Source organism: Lepidochelys kempii, chromosome 7, assembly GCF_965140265.1.
Source record: "Lepidochelys kempii isolate rLepKem1 chromosome 7, rLepKem1.hap2, whole genome shotgun sequence".
Taxonomy (NCBI): Eukaryota; Metazoa; Chordata; order Testudines; family Cheloniidae; genus Lepidochelys; species Lepidochelys kempii.
The window spans coordinates 90,908,690-90,936,114 of NC_133262.1; the positions used below are offsets into that span (position 1 = coordinate 90,908,690).

General features: G+C 42.9%; 1 protein-coding gene across 5 annotated transcripts in view; it reads right to left on the minus strand.

The window, feature by feature from the left end:
- The window catches only part of ATAD1 (ATPase family AAA domain containing 1), a 448,511-nt gene that overhangs the window by 20,283 nt on the left and 400,803 nt on the right, over positions 1-27,425 (minus strand). The window contains exons 1-2 of one of the 5 annotated variants that reach the window (XM_073353761.1): positions 10,660-10,763; positions 2,130-2,303 (exon numbers count right to left, since the gene is read on the minus strand). The exons of 2 other annotated variants lie outside the window; for them this stretch is intronic. In XM_073353761.1, coding sequence (XP_073209862.1) covers positions 2,130-2,291 — 162 coding nt within the window. In that variant the 5' untranslated portion in view covers positions 2,292-2,303; positions 10,660-10,763. Of the gene's footprint in view, positions 1-2,129; positions 2,304-10,284; positions 10,538-10,659; positions 10,764-27,425 lie in introns of those variants that run through there. 2 more of the 5 variants (XM_073353760.1, XM_073353763.1) reach the window with 2 other exon arrangements.

The window sequence follows — 27,425 nt, forward strand, 5'->3', positions numbered from 1 at the left end:
ATTGGTTCGCAGCTGCATCACAACGTTGTGATGCAATCTGTGATTCACTATAACCCCCTGATCCCTTTCAGCAGTACTTCCAGCTAGCCAGTTATTCCCCATTTTGGAGTTGTGCATTTGAGTTTTTTCCTTCGTAAGTGAACTACTTTGCACTTGTCTTTATTGAATTTCATCTTGTTGATTTCAGAACAATTCTCCAATTTGTCAAGATCATTTTGAATTATAATCCTGTCCTCCAACATGCTTGCAACCACTCCCAGACTGGTGTTATCTGCAAATTGTATAAGCATACTCTCCACTCCATTATCTAAGTCATTCATGGAAATACTGAGCCAGAACTGACCCCCTGCGGGACACTACTAGATATGCCGTGCCTCCTCCCCCCATTTGACAGCAAACCACTGATTAATAATAAAAAAAGTTAAGTATAGTCTTTCAGCCAGTTGTGCACCCACCTTGAAATCATTTCATCTGGACCACATTTCCCTAGCTTGCTTATGAGAACGTCATGAGGGAATGCGTCAAAAGCCTTACTAAAATCAAGACCTATCACAGGCAGCTTCCTCCTTATCTACCAGGCAATAAACCTGTCAACAAAATTAGGTTGGGTTTGGCATGGCATGATTTGTTGACAAATCCATGCTAGTTATTCCTTATCCCTATTATCTTCCAGGCGCTTATGAATTAATTGTTTAATAATTTGTTCCAGTGTCTTTCCAGGTATCGAAGTAAGGCTGTCATTCTCTGGGCCCTCTTTGTTCCCCTTTTTAAAAGATAGGTACTGTTTGCCCTTCTCCAGTCTTCTGGGACCTCACCCGTCCCCTAGAAGTTCTCACATGTAATTGCTAAGGGCTCTTAGATTGCTTCAGCTAGTTCCTTAAGAACCCTAGGATGTATTCAAGTCGGCAGAGCCTAATGAAATTCATCTACCATATCTAAATAGTCTTTAATCTGGTCTTTTCTATTTTGGCTTGCATCCAGTCTCCCTTGTTGTTAATATTTCTTGTGTTGAGTATCTGCTCACCATTAACCTTTTGGGGAAGACTGAAGCAAAGTCAGCATTAAACACCTCCACCTTCTTGATGTCGTCTGTTATTAGCTCTTCTTTCCCGCTAAGTAGAGGACTTACACTTTCCTCCTCCTTTCTCGTGCTCCTATTATTTAAAGAACCTCTTCTTATTGCCTTCTGTCACTTGATAGGTGTAACTCATTTTGTGCCTTAGCCTTTCTGATTTCATTCCTACGTGTTTGTGCTATTCTTTTGTACCCCTCCTTAGCAATTTGTCCATGACTCCACTTTTTTGTAGGATTTGTTTTTGATTTTTTTCAGGTAATTAAAGCGCTCCTGATGGAGCCATACTGGCCTCTTATTATTCTTGCTATAGATCCTACATCTGCTAATCTGCTAGGACTGCCTATATTAACTCAAATTCCCCAAAAGCTGCAGCAGTAGCACAGAATTAAACTGTTTCTTTAGTTTTTACAGCTGCCCACAAAGTTTTAAACAGCAGCAGTAAGACTGATGAGCATATTAATTTCACCCTGCTGATAACTAAGCAAAGCTATTATCAGCATAAGAGGTACAGGTGCTGTCTGCAGTCTTGAGGAAGACAACATTGCATCACTTTACATTTGGAAGGTTTTCACAACCATATGAGCTAGAAACTTTATTTTAAACTAAAGTTTAAATTTTGCAGAGACTGACAGCTTAGGACACGGGTTCTCAAACTGGGGGGGGTCCGGACCCCACAGGGGGTCACAAGGTTATTACATTGGGGGGGAGGGGTTTGCAAGCTGTCAACTTCCACCCCAAACCTCACACTGCCTCCAGCATTTATAATGGTGTTAAATATATTAAAAGTGTTTTTAAATTTATAAGGTGGGCAGGGGGAATCACACTGAGGCTTGCTATGTGAAAGGGGTCACCAGTAAAAAAGTTTGGGAGCTACTGGCTAAGGCCCAGATACCTGCCAGAGAAATGTTCCCACGCATTTCTACTGAGTGGGTTCTTTCAATCCCTGTCCTAAATGTGCTTCAGCAATTGGTGAACTGGCTTCTGGGCCCATACAGAGTGGTTTGTATAAAAGTGTTCTTAGAAAGTAAAAAAATATTTGAAAGTTTGGTCTTACCTGTTTCTGGGCTTCTATTTTTTGCTTCCTGGTTGGATCAATTGCATCTACCATCCATTTAATGGTAAAATAAGTTACCGCACCAAATATCGTCAAACGGAAAATTAAACCAACAACTTCATTCCGACTCAGGGGGCGAGAAAAGGCTTCAGCATGAACCATTTTGATTTAACACTAAACAGAAGTCAGAGGAAAAAAGCTTTAGACTTGCAAAATATGCACTTTATTTTCTTTTAAAAAACATTTGAGAAATATTTATCCACTTACTTAGCAGTTACACTATTTTCTATTTTTACAGTGGTGGCACAAGCTCATATGTAACTTCTTGCTAAACTAATTAACTAGTTGAATCTGGAACCTAACAACTAAAGGACACATTTATAATTGATCATATGTAAACTTATGATTCTCAAACTGGAAACAGAAGCACAAAAATTAGAGTGGAAAGGGTTAAATGCTTAGTCAACATCTGGTTTCATTTTCACCTCTGTTAGAGTACAAAAGGCAACCAGTTGAATCCTTGCTTCTATATTTTAATGTATTCAACAAGGTCCTAATTTCAGAACAGTTATTCACTAAAAAATTTGCCTTCCTTTCAACCATACAATACCTTACTAATAGGAACATGCCATATTTTAGTTCCAAGTTTAGCGCATTCCTGTTCAGGCCTGCTGCTTTATTGCTGTGATTTAAGATTTAACAATATCAAAAATGTTGACTCAAAAAGACAAGGAAAAAGAACTACCTGTTAAAGAAAGATATAACAATATTTCAAACTTCTCCCTCTACTACTTTTGTATGTGTCTCATTGTCACGTTTTTAAGACCTGTATTCCACATTTGGGTATTAGAAAGTAGAGAATTGTAGTCTGGATCCATTACAAGACATCGGTAGTCTCGATCTGTAGACTTCCCCAGAAGGCTGTAAATGCTGGCTTTGTAGCGGACTTAACTATTTTCTATCCTTGGCTTCTCTTATCCCTTTATCAAGGGATAAGCCAACCCTTATTCCTTGATAAAATTCCTTTAGGCCATCCAGCCTCCCTAGATGTGACCCCATATGGAGAAGTAATAAATTCTCCTGGTCCTAAAATCTAAAAAAATCAGATTAGGAATCTGGGGGTCAGTGGAAGGATACAATCGATGGGTATGTCTACATTACAGCAGCACAGCTATGGTTCAGCAGCTTTGCCGGTGTAGTGTGGACTCCTCCTGCACAAACAGAAGGGGTTTTTCCATAGATGTAGGTAATTCACCTCTGAGAGGTGGTAGCTAGGTGAGTGAAAGAATTCTTCTGTTGACCTAGCTGCTTCTCCAGTGAAGGAAATCTCAACCTAATGGCATCACACAGGTTGAAAAATTTTTCACAGCCCTGAGCAAGGTAGCTTGGTCAATCTAATTTTTAGGTGTAGACCAGGACTATGTGCTACTGAACAAGGAGGGTCTCAAGTCTGAAAAGTTTGAGCAGCCTCATTGAACCACTGACTGCCTTCCTTTTTAGGTCTAGGGAAGTGGTCACCAACCCGTCGATCCTGGGGACTCTCCCAGGCAATTAGAAAAGGAGGACTTGTGGCACCTTAGAGACTAACAAATTTATTTGGGCATAAGCTTTCGTGAGCTACAGCTCACTTCATCGAATGCATGCAGTGGAAAATACAGGGGGGAGATTTACATACACAGACAACATGAAACAATGGGTGTTACCATACACACTGTAACAAGAGTGATCAGGTAAGGTGAGCTATTACCAGCAGGAGGGCGGGGGGGAGAACACCTTTTGTAGCGATAATCAAAGTGGGCCATTTCCAGCAGTTGACAAGAATGTGTGAGGAACAGTGGGGGTGGGGTAGGGGGGAATAAACATGGGGAAATAGTTTTACTTTGTGTAATGACCCATTCACTCCCAGTCTTTATTCAAGCCTAAATTAATTGCATTCAGTTTGCACATTAATGCCAATTCAGCAGTCTCTCCTTGGAGTCTGTTTTTGAAGTTTTTTTTGTTGAAGAATTGCCACTTTTAGGTCCGTAATCAAGTGACCAAAGAGGCTGAAGTGTTCTCCGACTGGTTTTTGAATGTTATAATTCTTGACATCTGATTTGTGTCCATTGATCCTTTTACGTAGAGACTGTCCAGTTTGGCCAGTGTACATGACAGAGGGGCACTCCTGGCACATGATGGCATATATCACATTGGTAGATGTGCAGGTGAACGAGCCTCTCATAGTGTGGCTGATGTGATTAGGCCCTATGATGGTGTCCCCTGAATAGGTATGTGGACACAGTTGGCATCGAGCTTTGTTGCCAGGATAGGTTCCTGGGTTAGTGGTTCTGTTGTGTGGTGTGTGGTTGCTGGTGAGTATTTGCTTCAGTTTGGGGGGGCGCTGTCGGTAAGCAATGACTGGCCTGTCTCCCAAGATCTGTGAGGGATGGGTCGTCCTTCAGGATAGGTTGTAGATCCTTGATGATGTGTTGGAGAGGTTTTAGTTGGGGGCTGAAGGTGATGGCTAGTGGCGTTCTGTTATTTTCTTTATTGGGCCTGTCCTGTAGTGGGTAACTTTTGGGTACTCTTCTGGCTCTGTCAATCTGTTTCTTCACTTCAGCAGATGGGTATTGTAGTTTTAAGAATGCTTGATAGAGATCTTGTAGGTGTTTGTCTTTGAGGGGTTGGAGCAAATGAGGTTGTATTGTAGAGCTTGGCTGTAGACAATGGATCGTGTGGTGTGGTCTGGATGAAAGCTGGAGGCATATAGGTAGGCATAGCGGTCAGTAAGTTTCTGGTATAGGGTGGTGTTTATGTGACCATCACTTATTAGCACTGTAGTGTCCAGGAAGTGGATCTCTTGTGTGGACTGGTCCAGGCTGAGGTTGATGGTGGGATAGAAATTGTTGAAATCATGGTGGAATTCCTCAAGGGCTTTTCCATTGGTCCAGATGATGAAGATTTCATCAATGTAGCGCAAGTAGAGTTAAGGGCATTAGGGGATGAGAGCTGAGGAAGCGTTGTTCTAAGTCAGCCATAAAAATGTTGGCATGCTGTGGGGCCATGCGGATACCCATAGCAGTGCCGCTGATTTGAAGGTATACATTGCCCCAAATGTGAAATAGTTATGGGTGAGGACAAAGTTCAGCCACCAGGCTTGCCGTGACATCATCGGGGATACTGTTCCTGACGGCTTGTAGTCCATCTTTGTGTGGAATGTTGGTGTAGAGGGCTTCTACATCCATAGTGGCTAGGATGGTGTTTTCAGGAAGATCACCGATGGATTGTAGTTTCCTCAGGAAGTCAGTGGTGTCTCGAAGGTAGCTGGGAGTGCTGGTAGCGTAGGGCCTGAGGAGGGAGTCTACATAGCCAGACAATCCGCCACTGTGGCACAGCAGGGCTGCCTGCTGCAGCCCCACACCGCTCCTGGAAGTGGCCCTGCCTGCAAGCACTGCCCCCACAGCTCCCATTGGCTGGGAACAGAGAACTGTGGCCAATGGGAGTTTTGGAGGCAGCGCCTGCAGAGAGGGGCAGTGCGCAGAGCCACGTGCCTCCTGCCCCAACCCAGGGGCTGCAGGGGCACGGTGGCCCCTTCTGGGAGTGGTGTGGAGCCTGCCTTAGCCTCACTGCACCGCTGACGGAGGTAAGTGCCACCCAGTAGGAGGCTGTACCCCAACCCCCAGCCCTGAGCCCCTCCCGGAGCCAGCACCCTGAGCCCCCTCCTGCACCCCAAACCCCTGCCTCAGCCCTGAGCCCCCTCCCAGAGCTTGCACCCCCACCCCTCCTGCATGCCAATCCATGCCCCAGGCTCAGCCCAGAGTCCCCTCCCACACTGTGAACCCCTCGTCCCCAGCCCAGAGCCCACACCCCCTCCCAAACCCCAACCCTCCGCCCTCTGAAAGTGAGTGAGGGTGGGGGAGAGCAAGCAATGAGGGAGTCGGGGGGCCTTTGGGAAAGGGGTGGGGTAGATCCTTAAATTCAGAAGTGATCTTGGGTGTAAAAAGGTTGGAGACCACTGGTCTAGAGTGACTGAGTAAGAGATCCTTTGGCAACATGAACCATTTCTCCTCCATGGCTGACTTCCACACTGAGCTGACAGCCAGGGCCAAGCTGGATGATTTAGAATCTAAGTACCCTTAATTTTTTCCCCTCTTTTGGCTAACTGCTATTCAGTCATAAATGCAAAGATCCTGCAGTGATGTTAAGACAGTGATGCCATTCTGTTCTGCCTGAATGCCATACATGGATTGAGCAGACTGGAATAAAAGAGCACTACAGTTCAGTGCCTACCAGAGGACTGCTAAAGCTGGCTAACACGTTCTAAGACTGATCACTAAAAACTTTTCTTTTAAAATCATCTTTATTTTTAGGAATATATTGTACTCTTAAATTTCCAATATATACTTACACATTAGATAAAGCCTGCCTTTTTAGGAGCTCAATTAACTAATTAGAATTATGCAGACAGTTTGCTGATTTTGTTAAACCTGGTTTGTTGAAGCAAAGGGAATAAAAATATTCACCCAACACCAAAGAATCGTCAATAAGATGCTTATTTAGCAATCCCTGCGTGATCAAATCACTTGCAGTGAAATACTACACTATAAAAAAAGCTTTTAAGCTGAAAACTGGCTCTTTTGTTAATTTTTCTAAACTATTTTAAGACTTTTTGCTCAACGTATTTTAATGAATTTTTCTATCAGTTCACTGAGAAAGAGTTGAGCCTTTGATTAACTGCCCTAAGAAAGTTTTGTCTGACCAATGGCTGCATTTTAATTTTTTTTTGTTGTTGCACCATTTTCTACCTGCTTGTACAATAGCCCTCCACAAGCATACAAAACTGGGCAGCTGTTCTGGTTTCTCTTCCACTCCCAAGACATACTTTGCTTATTGGATCATTAAAAAATTCTTGACTCTCCACAGATATCCAAGCAAGAGCAAATACTACTCTTTTCAATATGTAAGCATAGATAATAGCTGAGTGCTTTTATTCAGGTACCTTCTCTCTCTTCCATTTGCTATATTTTCCTGGTAAATTATAAACACTTTAGCTCAGGGACCGTCTTTTTGTTGTATTGGTACAGTACCTAATACAACAGGGACCTGATCCATAACTGTGGCCTCTGAGCTGCTACCACAAAACAAAGCATACTGGCAAGCACCTCACCTCAAACCCTTTTAGGCATTTCCTCCTCCTCCTAACATGGCTCCAGTGCACACCATGGATTAAATGAGGGGGCTCAAATATCTGTACTTCACAACCTTCTCTTGGAATTCCATCATCCTCTCTTTAATGAGCATGTATGAGTGCCAAAATCATTGGTAATCAAGTCTTCAGAATCTGTCACAGTAATACCAATCACCTCAATACAGCCCCTGGCTATCCTAAATTCTAATCCCTAAACAGGCCCCCCGGCTCGCTTATAATTCTTCTTTAAGTTACACATAGTTTATCACTTATATAAAGGTAAAAATGGTACTAAGAAAGTGAGTCATTTCTGCTTCCGATTGTAGTTTCATTTGCTATAAATAGCACTGTTTTTATTGTGGCAATATTGTCTGAAAAGAGTCAGAGACCACACCAAGGACATCAGGAGGTCACAAGATTAAAGGAGAGGTTGCAGCATGCCTTCTCTGCTTTTAAAACATCCAGTATGTCTCATGGGACTCTCCCCAAATAATCGGCCCAATGTCAAATGCATACAAAGACTATTGGATATATACTAGAGGGGAGGTACAGTAGCACAAACTAACATTCCATGCAAAGAACCACTGCTTTTTGCATGAGCACTTTAGTCAGTGAGGAAAGGGTTTAATGTCATAGAAAACTCTGCCAATACATGTTAAAAATGTGCTCCACAGGAGAACTGCTTCATTCAGCATGCCCCGTTTGGAAGCATCCATGCGCATTAAACAGTTAAATTAGCTATAACAATTCTGCTTAGACTGTCAGTAAAACGTGCTAAAAACCTTGTACACCCCCAAAAATAGTACAGTACATGAGACCATGTTGAATTTTGATCCTAAAAACTCAATCAAATCAAAACATTTTTCACCTGAATCTTTACAAACATTTTTAAGTAAAGCCTATTTTCCTGCCAATTTCAGCTTTCTATCCCCCAGCTGTTATGGCACACTTTTTTAAAAACAACCCAGAGAAAGAGAGATTTGTTTTTATAATTGGTAAATTTGTTTTCCCTCACCTCTCCTCATCTAGAAACTGTCAAACCACTTTTTGTTATTATTTTACACATGCCCAAGACCACCAGTTCACCTTCAACCAAAGTCTAAACCCAGAATATTTTGACCTAATACAAGAAAGCTTGACAGTGTTAAACGGGGGGTTTATAACTTGGAAACAGATGTAACCCAACGTACATACAACAATAGTAGTCCTAACGTTTGAGCTACGGTACAGAACACAAAGTCAAATAGTTGTTGGGATACTGGACTTCATTTCTCTATGAGGGCAGATGGCATCAATTATATATGGTTTAGTCCCTATTGCAGGTTAATCCAAAAACCATGCTATAAATTTGCTAGAAGCTCAGAGGCAAACCGTTTAAAAAAAAAAAAAAAAGGAAGAGCTCACACCAACCCCTTTCTTTAGTATTTGGGTGAGCTAAAGGATTCTCACAAGCAACATGTAGCTCTTCCCATCAGGGTGGATTTGATTTAAAACACTTGTCAGGAAGACTCGATTTAATCATGGATTTCTACCTAAAAGTGTATTCTTGTTGTTTGTTATAACCTTAATACATATTCTTCAAAACTCAGAGATAGATGAGACCCAAACAGGGTCTCTTTTAGGGCCTCCTGTCATTATAGGTTTTCCTTTCTATTGAGATCTACCATACCATTCTCTCACATCAATGAAGGCTACACTCAAAGACCTCAAGACTTCTGGAATATGTGGCTCAAACAGTTTCACTCTTGTTTCTACTGCCTGTCCCTCCCTTCTCACATTTATCTTCAGACTGCTTCTCCTTGTCCAGATATAGTCCACCTCCAACAATCTTCTAGTCATTGAACTTTTTGAAACTTTTCACTTTTAGAGAGAGGTAAGGGATTCACTCTGTGTACACAAATTGGCAAACGGACAACAGAGTTGAGGTCTGTTTTTCTCACCTCTCTTTTTTTTTTATTTAAAAACATTTTTGCTGTTAACAAGCATATTATCTCTGGAGACACAAATCCACAGTTTGAGAACTGCAAAACTAAGCGTCTCTGATGGGATCTTCTAGACCAGGGTCAGCAATCTTTCAGAAGTGGTGTACCGAATCTTCATTTATTCACTCTAATTTAAGGTTTCGTGTGCCAGTAACACATTTTAACATTTTTAGAAGGTCTCTTTCTATAAGTCTATAATAACTAAACTATTGTTGTATGTAAAGTAAATAACATTTTTTTAAAATATTTAAGAAGCTACATTTTAAAATTAAGTTAAAATGCAGAGCCCCCGGACCAGTGGCCAAGGCCCAGGCAGTGTGAATGCCACTGAAAATCAGCTCACTTGCCATAGGTTGCCTCCCCCGTTCTAGACTGAGCCCCATTGGGTAAATAGAAAGATTAATTTAAATAATGTATACAGAAGCCCCAGGAACCCCATAAGATATGGTCCCTAATCCATGAACTATTGGAACTCATTTACAAAACTTTTCTTAAACATGACATGAATATATTGTCTCATCCTACAGAATTAGAATTTATAATCCCTATTCCATGATGAGAGATCTTTGAGCTACAATGTATCTATCTTTAGATAGGTTTTTCTCTCAAAAAGCATTTTATCAAAAAAAATCCAATTTAAATAAAAAATCCGATTCTTCTTCTTTTTTTTTAATCCACCCTGTTTCCCATCAAGTGTGAGCATCATCGGCTGATCACGAATGTGGGCCTATGCTGTCCATGCACACCAAAATCGGTAAACTAGGAAAACACAGAAGTGGCACAGTCGGGAGACGTCAGGTCAATTCCTCGCTCAGCTGCCGACCTCCTCTGCAAGCCTGTGCAAGTCATTAAATATCTACAGGCTTCAATTCCCCACCGGCAAAACAGCAGTGACATGGGGTATTGGGACGATTCAACCATATAAAGCGCCTTAAAAACTGAAGCTCGAGGAGACTAGAGGGGCACAACATTGTCGCCAGTCACTGAAGGGCAACAGCGCGGGTACCTCTGGAGCAAGGCGGCTGCTCACTCAGGAAGCGGCGCGGACGGGCCCCCCGGGGCTGCCGCAGGGGCAGGAGAGGGCGCGGAACTGCCGCTGGAGGCCCGGCGGGGGCAACGGCGGGCGAGAAATGACGCAGTAGGAGGGCAGGGACTGGAGCACCCCGGCCCAGCGGCGCAGTGGCGGGGGCAGCCCCGGCGATGGTGCGACGGTGGCTGGCGAGCAGGAAGCACCGCCCCTCTCTTCCCCACGCCCCCGCCCCCGAGGCGCCGGCTGCTCCCCAGTCAGAGCCGCGGGTCAACAGGAAGCGCGAGCAAGTGCGGGAATCCTCGCCTGTGACCGGCCCGGCCCGGCCCGGCCCGCTCCGCACGGGACACTCACCCCGAGCCAGGCGGCAGCGTGAGGCGGCGGGTCACGGGCAGCGCGCGCTGGAAGGAAGGAAGGAAGGAAGTTAGCAGCCGGCCCCGGCGGCGAGTCCCTGTTAACTCCCTCCCCCAGCCCTGCAGCAGGAAGCCCCGCACAAAGGTTCCGCCTTGGCCGCGCACGGCGGGTAGCCGGCGAAGCTTCCCTCCCTCCGCTGGAAGCTCACGCAGACCCGGCTGCTGCCCATGGAGGGCTGCCGGCCTCAGGGATCCCGCCAGCTGAGCGCCGCCCGGCCCGGCAATCACCCACGGCCGGATGGGCCCGCCGCTGCGGGGCTCGGCGCGACAACCTCGGACTGCGAAACGATGCCTGTCGCCTCCCCGCCAAGTCACTCTGCAGCCAGCGCAGAGCCGCCGCGCTGAGGGTGGAGCCGCCCCGCCGTGGCAGCCTGGGGCTGTTACACATTTGTACAGGTCTATGCTCCAGGATCGCCGTTCCGCTGCAGGTCACCGTGACTGCCCCTCAAATCCGTACTGCCTGCTGTGCCTTCTGAGGTGCCCAAGTCTTCCTGCTCCCAGTTACCCATTTTTTAATACAAAAATCATTTAAATCTAAAACTTATGGTCAAATTTAAATAGGACAAATGCTGCTGTAATAAGTAAATAATTCATTTTCATATGTAATTTTAAGTGGTACCTGGAACTGGTGCAGAATTTAGCTCTGACTTGCTGCAGAACACACCCGGCCTTGATTACTATCCATATTGTACAGATTAAAAAATGTAGGCACAGAGAGGTAAAACTAGTTGTTGAAGGTCACACAGGAAGTAACTGACAGGACTGGGAATGTTCTTTCCCAACAATTCTTTCCTAGTCCTTAGTTCTAGCATCTATATACCAACATACTACTTTCCTAATGCAATACAGATGTTTTCATACAGCCAAGTGCAAGTTACTTGATATAGATCAATTAATCTACTGAGAACAAGCAGTTAGAGGTATATAAATTATTAATGATTATGTCTCTGATCCTGCAGCACTTATACACATGCTTAACTTTATGCACAAGTACTCTCATTGACTTCATTGGTGTTCCTCATGCTCATAATGTTAAGCAAAGACATCTTTTTAAGACTGGGACCTATTATATTTGAGTTGTGTCTTATCACATGGAGAAAGATGGATTCCATAAGCATGTTTCAGCTAACTCGCTTCCCAAATAATATGGGATAGATCCTTAGCTCATGTATCTTGTCTTAGCACCACATCACAATTTACACCAGCTGAGGATTTTTTCCTATTTAACTTCTAATTTAAAATTAACTGAAATGTTATTCCAAGTGAAGATATAGTAGCTTTATGCTAACAGTACAATAATTGTATTATTACAAACATAAACTATAATAACCCAATAAATAAAAAGTTTAAAATGTTATTCCAAGTACAGAAAATTTGTATTTTAGTTTGTCACCAACTTCACTTCTAAGGTTTGACAGTCATCTGTCAGATTCTTCTAACATTACTCTCCCATCTTTCAAAAACATCAAATTGTTTTGATTCTCCTTCCACCCAAAAAGTAGTGTGTCCATATGGTTCACTCCCAAATCCATCAGTGGCACTTTTAGGAGTGGCACCAACAGGAGTGGCACCTGTTTCAAGTATTAGGCGTGATGAGGTGGGGTTGCTTGTCAAGAGCAAGATTATCCCCAGGGGAGAAGCATTCTGCTCCCAAAGTATTTCTCCTGCTGGCTCAGAACCCAAATTCACATCGCCTAATTGATAATGTAATTCCAGGCTGGGCACATTTGTTGTTGTTAATATTATCCTCATTTCTCTGGTTTTGATAAAGGGAAGAGACTTGAAAAATATATCTTCAGTTTTCTGACAATAAAAAAGGACATAGTTTTTTATAGAAAAAAACAGCATCAAATCTGTGTAAGATTTTATATAGCTATTGATATATAAAATTTAAGGAAACTACTTAATCAAGAAACATTTATTATTTGTTTTTCAGTTTACTGCCTCAGCTGTCTGATTACTGCAGGACCATCCACTAGTTTAAAAAAAGTAAGGGTAAAAAGTTAAGATTTTACTACACTTACCTTCTGTGTTAGTAATATATGCTAAATAAACCTAAAAAGAAAGGTCTAAGTAGGTCTTGCCTTGAGTAAAAACTATCCATGCCTTTTAGATACAGTTGCTGTGCAATACTTTGTGAAGTCTGAAAGATGAACTAGTGAAAATCATTTGTTTTCCTTCACTCGCCTTCATATCCCTACCCCACCCCAGGCTTTTCTTCTGGTCCAAATGTTAAATTTTGTACAATTGTTACATATTGTATGTCTAGCCAACAGCCACATAAATACAACAGGTGTAAAATCAACAAAGTGCACATATTAAACAATAGGTGCCTGACCAGCAGACGCATAATAATAATACAATAGCTATCTGACTAGCAAAGCCATAATAAAATAGTTGTGTGACCAGAATGCATATCAAAAACAGTTTAACGCTTCAAACACCTTATTAGTCCAAAAACATTTCTAAGCCTTAAGTGGGATACTCAATACCACATATGTAAACAATTCTATTTTGGTAATACAAAGCTATTTTTCTAGCAGAGAACAAATAATATTTAATATCATAATGAACGAACAAACTTGTGTTATAGCTTATGTATCTCAAAACTTACTTACTTGGTTTTATGCAAAGTTTCCAGAAAAAATATTCACCTTTGTTCAGACACACACTATGAGAAGTATCTGTTCAAAAGCATTTTTGACAGAAGCTGAGAGGCGGAAACAGGGACTTGCAATATAATGTTTCTTACAACCTTAACAATATATATTTCATTATTACCTTTTAATTGAAAAGACAACATAAGTGAGAGTTATCAAAGATTCTTTAGTGTGACCTTCACAAATATCTCTCCATATTGCTTTGGGGGTGGAATAATGACCTCAGATCTGGGATTCATCAGTCATGAAGTAAGGAAGTGTGGTTTGAAATGTTAATTCTCAATTCCCGTAAGTGCAGATTGATAGATGAGGCAAAAAATGGTTCCAGATGCTACAGTTTCCAAACTATTCATCTGTGCTCACTTTTCTCTATCTCTATAACCTGGAGCAATTTTACTGTAAGTAGGCCACCTGCATTCTCAGATTTATCTGAATATGGAAAAATGCCCTTGAATGTGTTTGGAAAATGGTGGGTTGACACTTATCCTCATTTCTAAAAATCTGAAAAAAGCTGGGTTTCTAACCCAAATAAGCAAGCAGCTTGACTACGTGATTCATACAAATATCTATGAAAAAATATTTTTGGAAAATACCTCATTAAATAAAATTGTCATGACAAGTTACAGGATCTCCACTCTTCCATTTCACAAGAACTCTGTTCGAAGGCAGACTGGAACCCTTCCAGTGTAATTTAAATAAAGGAAAAAATGGTCTTGCAGCAAAAGCACAGAACAGTGAGCCAAGAGATTTTGGTTCTTTTCCTGGTTCTGACCTGATGTCTTGTGTGACCTTAGGCAAGTCAGTAATCATCTTTTCAGCTTTAGCCTCATCTGCAAAGTGGTGATGAAGAGATCTAACTTAGGGGTCTTGTGATGCTTAACTCATTAATGTTTGTAAAATACTTTGAGATTCTCAGATGGAAAATGCTATATAAATATGTGGAAAGTATATTTATTAACTACACTGGGAGAAAGCTTTTCCTTTAGGAGTTCATTTTAAAAAAAAATGAAATAACCATGAGAATACTTACCCCCTAATGTCTCTGTCTCTCATGGAGCCCTGAGGACCTTCTGATTTATTACTGTGCTTTTCACCGACCTTCTACTTTCAGTGCCTTATGTCATAATTCTTCTGCTCAAAGAGAAGTATATGGAACTTCCTTTAGAACTGCAGCTGCGGTAAGGTGCTCCTCAGGACTGGATCAGCACCCAGTGGCCCAAGGAGCCATAAAAATGTCGCTTACAGCTTTCTTTGCAGCCTCTTCTCTTCCCAATCTACACTGGGCATCAGACAGCCAGTCCTGAAAATGTGGACCACTATTCCTCAGTTGTTATCTGCAGTCAAACACCTGTTAGAAATTCAGATCTTTTTCCTTGGTTTCCTAGGTCTTTAAGATATTCAAACATTATTCATCCACCAAGAAGCTATAGCGGCAGCTCCTGCTATTTATTCTTGTATCTTATTCTTGGGTATTATTTTCCCTGTTGACTCCAAATTAATTATTAAATTTCCTTTCTTACTTATATTTTTTCTTCATGTGACCTGACTCTGCAATTAGCTCTTAATTCTTTTACTTTACTTTACTTGTGGTTACTTTGTGTCCTTTTCATGTCCACTGTATCTCTCATCTTCACACACTGCCCCAATGACTCTCCTCGAGCTCCTTCCCCACCCCCTCGGCCCCCACATCTAAATGTTGTTTTCCAAAAGACTTTTCCCAACAAATACTTAGTTGCCATGGTGCATCCTGATGGAATGTTGCCAGAAGCCCCAGCCACCTAGCTCAGAATCTTGTTTTAAAGGAAAATCATACACTTTACTACTCAACTTTTCAAACTTTTTCATATTGTGTACCACTAATAGACTGTCTCATGTATCACTTTTTCTCATTCGCAACTGCTTGAACCACCTCCCCTTCATGATCGTGTAGACCACTTCCCCTCCATTTCCAGATCACATCACATCCCTATGGCAACTACAGCAATTGTTTACATAGAAATGTAATATTAGGAAAATATTTAATGTAATTGTAGCTGTCTTTTCATATAATTTAGCAGCTGTGAACAGGCAGGAGAACCAAAGCCATTTGACCAGTTAGCTCTTGATGGACAACTAGGAAATGCTCTGTGGACCACAGTTTGAGAACTGTCATGATATTTTTCACTTCTTGTCCTAAATTACTATATAGCGTTTCTATGTGCTGATAAACAGTTGGCCCAATTCATCTCCAAAGTGGTCAGTAATGCAATTCAGAGGTGAATAATGCAATTTCTGAAAATAGAGAAGTTTGCAAATCCCATTGGGATATCTCATGATGAAAGTCACATAAATTGAAGAATTAAAATTTTGCTCCCTCTGAGACAGAGGCAATTCTCTTTAAATCCCATCTTCCTGTTTTCTTTCATTTTATATTATTTCAACAACAATAATACAAAATAGAAGAAGTTAAAGGAGAATCTTTGTAATGAATACAAACTCTGAGGTTTTGAGCCACTTATCTGATATTGTCTTCAATAAGTCTATCCTTGCATCAGTTTAATTTGTTTTCTTCAGTGTTTTAAAACTAGCCTGTCTCTGAGATAGAGCTGTGCAGCTCCATTTTGTCCCTACCTAGAATTTCTCATGTGCTGGAAAGGGGGTTGTACCTCAGTCAAAACAGCCACTGACTGACTTGGGATTTTATTTCACTTTGGCTATGAAAAGATAGGTAGATTATTACAAAGTTAATAGTTTTATTATTAGATATTATTAAAAATCATCCACTGCACAGCAGTATCCGAAGCTGGAGGATTCATCCAACCTCTCCCTTTTATTAAGGGTATATCTACATTGCAAGTGAAGTTGTGATTGTAGCTAGCTAGCACGGGTAACAATAGCAGTATAGATGTGGTGGCATGAGCTTCGGCATAGCAACCAGAGTACCCAAGCGTCTCTAAGGAGTATGTCTACACTACAAAGAAAACCTGGGCTTAGACTCAGGTTTAAGCCCAAACCTGCCTACTGTCCCCACATGAAGCCTTCTGAAATGCACCAGAAACCTCTGAAGACTCAGGCCTGCAGACTTGCCCAGGGGTATGGGTCCAAGCCTGAGTCCTGTTGTGGAGCAGATTTGAGCCCACTCGTTTTGCAGTGGAGATGTATTGGGAGCCCAGGTCACCAAGCTCATGTTCAGAGAGTCCACCAATGCTGTCCCATGATCTCCTAGGCCTGTGTTTCCTGGCCCTTCTTTGTCCAAATTTCCCACTCTATTCCCAGGAACTGGAAACAACCTCCTAGCCAAAATATAGCTGCTAAGCATTTTAACCCTTCCCTTCCACATGGACTGCTCAACTGTAAACATAGTTAACCCTATTGTGTGTTAGCTATGGCCAGCACTAAGAAGAAGCCCTAAGCTAAGCATGCTGCTAGCTGGCCAGAGGAATACAGCCAGACTCTGGTAAATCTGTGATGTGAAGAGAATAAGAGCCATGACTTCAGCAAGAGCATAAAAAAGACCACCTGTACACAAGAATCTTGGAGAGGCTGGTGGCAATGGGGATCTACCAGACTCCCAATCAATGCTAGGAGCGGGTCAAGCACCTCAAGACTGCCTACTGCCAAACCATGGATGATAACCACACCTCAGGGAACTCCCCATCTACCTACCTCTTCTACAAGGAATTTGATCAAGTGCTGGGAACTGCCCCCCCCACAGAGATCACAGTGCTGCATGACAATCTCCTGAGCAGGTTTATAGCCCCAGAATCAGAGGCACCACTGATAGCCTGCAGCCTCTGGATGAACCCCCGCCCCCCAAAATAACTCTGTTGCTGGTACTTGTCCTGGATCAGGCTATGCCACTGGAGCAGCTTCAGCACATCCTGGGGCCATATTCAGAGAACCTCTTTGGGGACGGTCCTGAGGAACAGCCCATTGCACAAGAAGCACTAGCACCTGTAACATGCTCCTGGGAATACCCAGAGTTGTGAGCCACTGTGTTACCTCTCTGCCTCAGGAGGAGTGAACTTTGCTGGAGATTAGACTTTGTGTCAGCTCCCTGCCATTCTGGTCTGTCTTCCTCACCCGCAAACTCCTTGAGACTCTGTCAGTCTTAACCTTGCCTAGCAGGTAACAATCAATGAACTCTGGTCTCCAAGGTTCTCAGAGATGTCTCTCTGCAACGCACAGCACATATCACTCACAGTGTTTCTCAAATGTGGCCAGTGGCCACATGCAACCACCAAAGCCTTTTCTTCTGGCCACAGCCTTCAGGGTGGTTATTTGGGGGAGTAGGGGCAAAGCAGTGGCCCTTCTCTCTGGAGACACAAAAGCTGGAGGAGCAGGCAGCCAGTGAATTCCCCACCTTCCCGGGGACAGTGGGGTCTGGCTTTCGCCCTGGGGTGGCAGATGGCAGGCTCCAGCCATGGGGCTTTGTGCTCTGTTCCCTGAGCTCACCGCCCCTCCCATCACTCCTGGCTCCTGCTGCCTTCCGTACTGCCCCTGGCTCCCGCTGACTCTGTACCCACCTCCCAATCCAGGGCTAAATTTGTCCCTGGGATTGCCAAGGCTGAGTAAGTCTGCTGTGAAAAGTGATATTTGTGTGTTTGTTAATATCACTTTTCACAGCAGACTTAATAGCTAGCAAAACTAAAAAAAAAGGCAACAAAAAAAGCAAAAGAAACAATAAGAAAAAAGACAAGAGCTGGTGGCCGCACACTGAGGCCACCAAAATTTTTTTTGTGAGAACCACTGCTCTACATTCACAGAAGATACTAAGTTTGCTGCTCTTTTAAAGAGTCAGTACATTACAGCTTATTAACTTAACACCCTTCCCTTCAAACACAGCACTTAATTAGTTTATTGATCCCCTGGGGTTCAGTCTCCTCTCTCCCTTGGCTGGGGATGAAAAGATGCTGGATGTGTTGACCAAGGCCATTGAACAGCTTGGCTATCAGAGAAAGAAGGACAGAAGACTAAAATGAGAAAGAGGCTGCCCAGCATGAGTAGAAATTGGCAGCAAAATTCCTGGAGCACGATCCTAGGAAGACAGAGCACAGCAGCAGGAGTTTTTTGAGAGGTTGATTGCTCTCATTGCCACCAGGCTGCAAGCTCTAGCTCCAATCCCTTCACACTAAGTCTCTTAATGCTACCAAGTCCCGCAGCCTATGCAGCTTTTGGACAATCGAGGGGCTGTCTGGTTGATGGCCCAAGCAATGAACACGACATGAAACAGTCAAATATAGCTTGTTCATTCCTCCTTACCTGTTCAGCCACAATCCACGTGTGCAAAACACACCAGAAGGGCCAAGGAGAATGGGAACACAGGGAGGACACAATTCCAGCAACAGTGAAACTGCTGTGGTGGCAGTGTTTGTAGTTGGGCTGTTTTGCACTTTTGTTTGTTTCCTTTCTTAATATGCACTGTTTTTGTTTACTGTCTTTTACATCTTGATGACAGTTGGTCTGCCTATAAAGGTTTTGAAATTATAATTTTTATGTACGTGCATGTTTCAAAGAAAGTATCTAATTTGCAAACAAGGCTACATGAGCAGGTTCTATTAAATTAATTAAAATGAAACTTCATCAGAGTAATCCACAAACTGTGCATTGAGGTATATAAACAGTTTTAATAAAATGCATAATAAAATTCATTAAAAAAATCTTCCTGAGCTGCCCCATCCTCAGCAATTGTGGGATGAATGGGCATAATTTAAGTGTGGAATAATTATACTATGTCATTCACCTTCATCCATGTCACCCTGCAAACATATTATGTGGGCACACAAAGCATCTCTGATTTCCCTTATGTGTGTGGATCCTACCCCAGTAATGACAAGTGCACTTTCTGATTGCTTGCACCATTACAGCAATTCAGCAGTGTCTTGAGCCCACTTCTGGTGAAATGGCTCACCTTTGGCCTCACAGATGTTGTGCAGTGCATCACAGGCCACAGTAATGCACAAGACATTGACAGCATTGACATCCAAATGGTTCTGAAGGCACTGCCATGTGGATTTCAGTCTGCCAAATGCACACTCCATCACCATCCTACAACTACTGAGCATGTTGTTAAACCTTCTTTGGCCAGGCCCTCTGAGATCAGGATACAGTTTCATAAGCCATGTGTAGAAGGAAATACCTGGTGTCCCCTAGAATAACAGTGGGAACAGTGACTTCATTTATAACAATGTCCGTTGGAGGAAATAATGTGTGAAGCTTGTCTATAAAGGTGAAGTCATGATTTCTAGGAAACCCTGGCATCATGCACCTCGCTAGTACATCACACATTGGTGCCCATGAACCTGCTTTGTGGGCGACCAGGGCCTGCATAATGATGGAATAGTACTCTTTGTGGTTTATGTTCTTGTGCTCCTTACAAAGGGCAAACTATGGTCATTGATAGCCCCAGTGCAGCTTGGGAAGCCCTTGTCTCAAAAACAGCAATTATTTCAGGGACATAGTTTATGTCCCCAATCTTTGGAAAAAACACAGTCCTGATTGCCTCACAAACCTCCACCACCACAATCCTCATAGTTGACTTGCCAACACCAAACTGGGTAGTCCTGTAGCAGTCTGGGATATCCAGCTTCCAGGTGCAATAGAGGTCCACTTCTGGACTAGCATGGCCTCTCTCTGTGTGTGGCTTGATGCTGGCGGATCAGGGCAAGCTGTTCACACAGCTCTGAGAATGTCTGCTTCCTCATGCGAAAGTTCTGGAGCCATTGCTGGTCATCCCAGGTCCCTGTGATCCCATCAGTCTATGCTCATGTCAGTCATCCAAAAGTTCAAGTCTGTATATGGGGAATCTGCACTTATGCCAGAGCCACATCAGCTGGGTCATGGATGCTATCTGTGCCCCCATTTGAGGTGTGCCTTTGATAGGACAAATACTGTTGCCAAATTGTCCACCAGCGCCTTACAGATGTTCTTCCTGATTCCCAAAACAGGAGTGAAAGCATGAGCAGAAGTTCTTCATTGGCACTGGGGCCATGTTGCTAGCTCCAGTTGCAGGGAGTGTGCACACCTAAAAAATGTCCTGGCTGATTGTGTTGATGGCCTAAGAGCACTTCCGGTCAAGTACTGTGGAATGGACAGACAGGTTTCCCACAATACACCATGAACCAAACCCTAGAGCAGCTTTAGCTAGTAAGGGTGCAATGATCCCTGAGATATGCCCCAAGAAACCACAGCATCTGCCTCGGGTGCACATACTGCAGTATGGATGCATCAGCACAGATATGAGGCTCATGTATCAATGCTATGTGGATGTTCAAGTGCGAGCTTGGAAAGAGTGGGTCTGTAAGTGGGTCTGGCAACATAGACCTGGATTTAGTATACAGTGTTGGGCTTGTACTCAGGTTCCTAACCTATGCTGAAGCCCATGCCACCACATCTACATTGCTGTTGTTACCTATGCAAGCTAGATTAAAGTTGTGCTGCAGTCACACCTTCATTTGCAGCCCAGAAATACCCTAAAGGTGAGACACGCAGAGGCTACTTTGGCTATTGGATTACAGTAAACTCTGAAGAGCAGGTCTGTTACTGCTCCATGATCTGTGTGGGAGTATTCCTCTCCACTTCCTCCAGTGACTCTGCCCAGCCTCCACCTTCACTACTCAAGCCCAGAGTTGGATTCAGAATTTGCCTGATATACCTCCCATTGAAAGAAATGGAATCCTTTCCATTGACCTTAATGGACTTTGGATTTGTTAATGGGCATGATTTTAATAAAACAGATTGTGATTAATGAATTCTACCACTAAATTCGTGCACTAATAATTATTCAAGTTCTCAAAATTAGTGTAAGTATGAAAATATGTATTGCACTTGGTAGCTGATTTGGCTCCATCTGTCCAATAAATATTACATACATAAAACTCCCTGTAATAGTTGTCTCTGTCAAAACTACAGACTGATTCCTTCAGAGCTATTATAGTTTATCACTTTATATTTTGTTGCATACTTTTATAGCACTAAACAATAAAAATGTATTTAACTAGGAAAATAAGTACTACATAATGTCTGTAGTGAGGCAGAGTGGCATCCCTCCGAGACTGACAGAGAGGGACCACTACACTCCCCCTGGTGGGCGGAACCAAACCAGCCCTGCCTCTGCTGGAAGTGCAGGGGCGGGACAGAAAATATAAAGAGAGCGTCCCACAATTCAGTTAGGATGGAGGCCAATGTCTCAAGCCCTCCAGGACTCCGGACCAGGTCCTGAGCCACCCCCCATGCCCTGCCACCGAAGGGGACCGAGGATGGAGAGGAGTTACTGGGACTACTGTTGGCTGCCTACCTAGAAGCCGCTGAGGACATGTGGCCAATGGAGCCATGCCAATGAACTGCAGTAAGAAGTAGCCCAGAGGAACCAGACAGTCTGGTTGTGCTGCCTGGAAGCGAGTCAGTGTGTTTCAGTGGGATCCCTGCTGACCCAGTGGCAAAACTACCTGCCACTGTTAAGGCCCTGGGCTGGGACCCGGTGGAGTAGGCGGGCCAAGGTTCCCCCACCCCCGGGGTGGTGGCTTACTCACCCCAGGCCGGAAGACCTGTGCCTGGTTTGTGGACTGCCCCAGCCAGGAGGCTGCAGGCCCCTAGACTAGAATTGCTGTCTGGCCCTTCCAGGAGGCTCTGGGCTAAAGACTGTGTTGTGTGGCCCCACACAGAAGGCTGGAGCCTCTAGACCGCTGATGGACTGTTTGCTGTCTGACGCAGTGAGGCAGAGTGGCCCTCCTCTGAGCCTGACAGGGAGAGACCATGACAGCCTAAATATGCATACACAAGACCATCCTTTTTCAGAACCGCTGCTGTCTCTAAGGGCAAATAAACTTATAATCTAGACGTTTTCTTTCCTGTTTCTTTTTAAAAACCTCAAAGAGAACTGTCAAGAGAATCAGCATAAACTAAAAAAATGTGATGCTAACAGCTTGCATTACTAATTTACTCCACTTATCCTATTTACTTTTTGTACTTGCTCATCTTGAACAGTGAAACTAAACCGATCAGTTTACTTTCTATGTTTTGTGCACTAGCATAATGGCTGTTGTGTTTGGGTTACCAGCACGCAGGAGAATGTTTAGGACTCTTTCCTGCTTCACCTCTCTCCCTCTCCCCTCCAAAAAAAAGAATCTGTTTGCTGAAATTAAGAATAAATTAAATTCAAACATACACATTTAAAAAAGCAAACAAAAAAAAATTAACTCTAAAATCCAAATTTAAAATCCAAGTGGCACTAAACTGTTTGGCCACTTTGGCACTAAACTTCACAGACAAAGAAAAATTTTGGAAGAAGTACACAAAGAAAAATGATAGAATTCTTTCACAAGCCAACAAATGTCAGTTCAAAGTTAAGGTTGATGCTAATGTTTTATGCCACACAAAATTGGGTTGTGTGTTGATTTCTGCCACAAACTAAACATTATTAATAACATTGTTGTTTGTACAAATATTTGCTGCCTTACTGAAGCAAAATCAGTTTAATGCTTTCTATATCCTTGGAGGTTCAACACAGGACTTTACAATTTTAGGCTCTGATACTGCGAGTGACTGCATAAGGACTGGTCCCTAAAATCAGTGAATCTCTGCAGGTCCACCAACAGATCAGCATGATCAGGGCCTTAGATTTAAATCAATATCTTCAAGTAAAATTCTCCTGCAGAAAGGGATAAGGAATATATTTGCTGGTAAACACTGATTTATACAGAAAGAAAAGTTGTTTATAGACTCTGCACTCTCATCCCTTAGTTTCTCACTGTTCTTAGCTACCATTATGCCAAGGATACAGTGAATATAAAGGTACAAACTAGGGCTGTCGATTAATCGCAGTTAACTCATGCAATTAACTAAAAAAAATTAATCGCAATAAAAATTAATTGTGATTAATTTCAGTTTTAATCACACTGTTAAACAATAGAATACCAATTGAAACATATTAAATATTTTTTGATGTTTTCCTACATTTTCAAATATATTGATTTCAATTACAACAGAATACGAAGTATACACTGCTCACTTTGTATTATTATTTTTTATTACAAATAGTTGCACTGTAAAAATGATAAACAAAAGAAATAGTATTTTTCAATTCATCTCATACAAATACTGTAGTGCAATCTCTTTATCGTGAAAGTGCAACTTAAAAATGTAATTTTTTTTGTCACATAACTGCACTCAAAAACAGAACAATGTAAAACTTTAGAGCCTACAAGTCCACTCAGTCCTATTTCTTGTTTAATCAACTGCAAAGACAAACAAGTTTGTTTACATTTATGGGAGATAATGTTGTCCACTTCTTATTTACAGTGTCACCAGAAAGTGAGAATAGGCATTTGCATGGCACTTTTGTAACTGGCATTGCAAGGTATTTACATGCCACATATGCAGGGCCGGTGCAACCACTAGACGAACTAGGCGGTCGCCTAGGGCACCAAGTGGTTGGGGGCGGCCAAAAACATGCTCCGGGGAGCTGGTGGAGCAGAGGTGAGCTGTGCAGGGGGGGTGTGGGGAGGGCCGCCTGCAGCAAGTAACGGGGGGGGCGGCGCGCAGGGAAACCGCTCCCCGCCCCTACTCACCTCTGCTCCCCCTCCTCCCCTGAGCACGCTGCCCTGCTCTGCTTCTCTCCATCCCAGGCTTGCACGCCAAACAGCTGATTGGCGCTGCAAGCCTGGGAGGTGGGAGAAGTAACGGCGGCGGTGTGCTCCGGGAGGAGCCGGAGCAGAGGTGAGCTGCCGCAGAGGGGTGCCGAGGGGGGGGGGCAAGGGGAGCTGCCGCGGGGGGGGCGCCGAGGGGAGCTGCTGCAGGGGGTCGCTGAGGAGAGGGAGAGGCAGAGGGAGGGGGCTGAGGGAGCTGGGAGGGGCGGGGAAGGCGCCTCAGGGCGGAGGGGGGGTGGGGTGCTGCTGCAGGGCTCCTGGAGGTGGGGGGGGGGCGCAAGGTGGAAGTTTCCCCTAGGGCGCGAAACAACCTTGCACCAGCCCTGCAGATATGCTAAACATTCATATGTCCCTTCATGCTTCGGCTACCATTCCAGAGGACATGCTTCCATGCTGATGACGCTCGTTAAAAAAATAATGCATTAAGTAAATTTGTGACTGAACTCCTTGGGGGAGAATTGTATGTCCCCTATTCTGTTTAACCTTCATTGTGCCATATATTTCATGTTCTAGCAGTCTCGGATGATGACTCAGCACGTTGTTTGTGTTAAGAACACTTTCGCTGCAGATTTGACAAAACACAAAGAAGGTACCAATGTGAGATTTCTAAAGATAGCTAGAACACTCGACCCAAGGTTTAATAATCTGAAGTGCCTTCCAAAATCTGAGCGGGACAAGGTGTGGAGCATGCTTTCAGAAGTCTTAAAAGAGCAACACTCCGATGCAGAAACTACAGAACCCGAACCACCAAAAAAGAAAATCAACCTTCTGCTGGTGGCATCTGACTCAGAGTCTTTAATAAGACTAAAGAGGATCTTAGGGATAATGGTAGCATGATAAATGGGAATGAGGATATGGAGGTAGACATCACCATATCTGAGGTAGAAGCGAAACTCAAACAGCTTAATGGGGCTAAATCGGGGGGCCCAGATAATCTTCATCCAAGAATATTAAAAGAATTGGCACAAGAAATTGCAAGCCCATTAGCAAGAATTTTTAATGAATCTGTAAATTCAGGGGTTGTACCATATGATTGGAGAATTGCTAACATAGTTCCTATTTTTAAGAAAGGGAAAAAAAGTGATCCAAGTAATTATAGGCCTGTTAGTTTGACATCTGTAGTATGCAAGGTCTTGGAAAAAATTTTGAAGGAGAAGGTAGTTAAGGACATTGAAGTCAATGGTAAATGGGACAAAATACAACATGGTTTTACAAAAGGTAGATCGTGCCAAACCAACCTGATTTCCTTCTTTGAGAGAGTAACAGATTTTTTAGATAAAGGAAACGCAGTGGATCTAATTTATTTAGATTTTAGTAAGGCGTTTGATACTGTGCCACATGGGGAATTATTAGTTAAATTGGATAAGATGGGCATCAATAGGAAAATTGAAAGGTGGATAGGGAATTGGTTAAAGGGGAGACTACAACGGGTCCTACTGAAAGGTGAACTGTCAAGTTGGAGGGAGGTTACCAGTGGAGTTCCTCAAGGATCAGTTTTGGGACCAATCTTATTTAATCTTTTTATTACTGACCTGGGCACAAAAAGTGGGAGTGTGCTAATAAAGTTTGCAGATGATACAAAGCTGGGAGGTATTGCTAATTTAGAGAAGGACAGGGATACCCTACAGGAGGATCTGGATGACCTTGTAAACTGGAGTAATAGGAATAGGATGAAATTTAATAGTGAGAAGTGTAAGGTCATGCATTTAGGGATTAATAACAAGAATTTTAGTTATAAGCTAGGGACGCATCAACTAGAAGTAACGGAGGAGGAAAAGGACCTTGGAGTATTGGTTGATCATAGGTTGACTATGAGCTGCCAATGTGATATGGCTGTGAAAAAAGCTAATGTCGTCTTGGGATGCATCAGGAGAGGTATTTCCAGTAGGGATAAGGAGGTTTTAGTACCGTTATATAAGGCACTGGTGAGACCTCACCTGGAATACTGTGTGCAGTTCTGGTCTCCCATGTTTAAGAAGGATGAATTCAAACTGGAACAGGTACAGAGAAGGGCTACTAGGATGATCCGAGGAATGGAAAACTTGTCTTATGAAAGGAGACTCAGGGAGCTTGGCTTGTTTAGCCTAACTAAAAGAAGGTTGAGGGGAGATATGATTGCTCTCTATAAATATATCAGAGGGATAAATACCAGAGAGGGAGAGGAATTATTTAAACTCAATACCAATGTGGACACAAGAACAAATGGATATAAACTGGCCACTAGGAAATTTAGATTAGAAATTAGACGAAGGTTTCTAACCATCAGAGGAGTGAAGTTTTGGAATAGCCTTCCGAGGGAAGTAGTGGGGGCAAAAGATCTATCTTGCTTTAAGATTAAACTCGATAAGTTTATGGAGGAGATGGTATGATGGGATAACATGGTTTTGGTAATTAAATATTCATGGTAAAGAGGCCCAATGGCCTGTGATGGGTTTTTAGATGGGGTAAGATCCAAGTTACCCGGGAAAGAATTTTCTGTAGTATCTGGCTGATGAATCTTGCCCATATGCTCAGGGTTTAGCTGATTGCCATATTTGGGGTCGGGAAGGAATTTTCCTCCAGGGCAGATTGGAAGGCCCTGGAGGTTTTTCGCCTTCCTCTGTAGCATGGGGCACGGGTCACTTGCTGGAGGATTCTCTGCTCCTTGAGGTCTTCAAACTACAATTTGAGGACTTCAATAGCACAGATATAGGTGTGAGGTCTTTTTTAGGAGTGGTGGGTGAAATTCTGTGGCCTGCATTGTGCAGGAGGTCAGACTAGATGATCATAATGGTCCCTTCTGACCTAAATATCTATGAATCTATGAATCTATGAAAATGAACATGCATCTGTCTGCACTGTTTTGGATTGTTATAGAGCAGAACCCATCATCAGCATGGATGCATGTCCTCTGGAATGGTGGTTGAAGCATGAAGGGACATATGAATTTTTAGTGCATCTGGCATGTAAATATCTTGCGACGTTGGCTACAACAGTACCATGCGAACGCCTGTTCTCACTTTCAGGTGACATTATGAACAAGAAGCAGGCAGCATTATTTCCTGCAAATGTAAACAAACTTGTTTGTCTGAGCAATGGGCTGAACAAGAAATAGGACTGAGTGGACTTGTAGGCTCTAAAGTTTTACATTGTTTTATTTTTGAATGCAGGTTTCTTTGTACATAATTCTACATTTGGAAGTTCAACTTTCATGACAAAGAGATTGCACTACAGTACTTGTATTATGTGAATTGACAAATACTATTTCTTTTATTTTTTACAGTGCAAATACTTGTAATCAAAAATGAATATAAAGTGATCCCTGTACATTTTGTAATTGAAATCAATATATTTGAAAATGTATAAAACATCCAAAAATATTTTAAAAAATGGTGTTCTATTATTGTTTAACAGTGCAATTAATCGCACGATTAATTGTGATT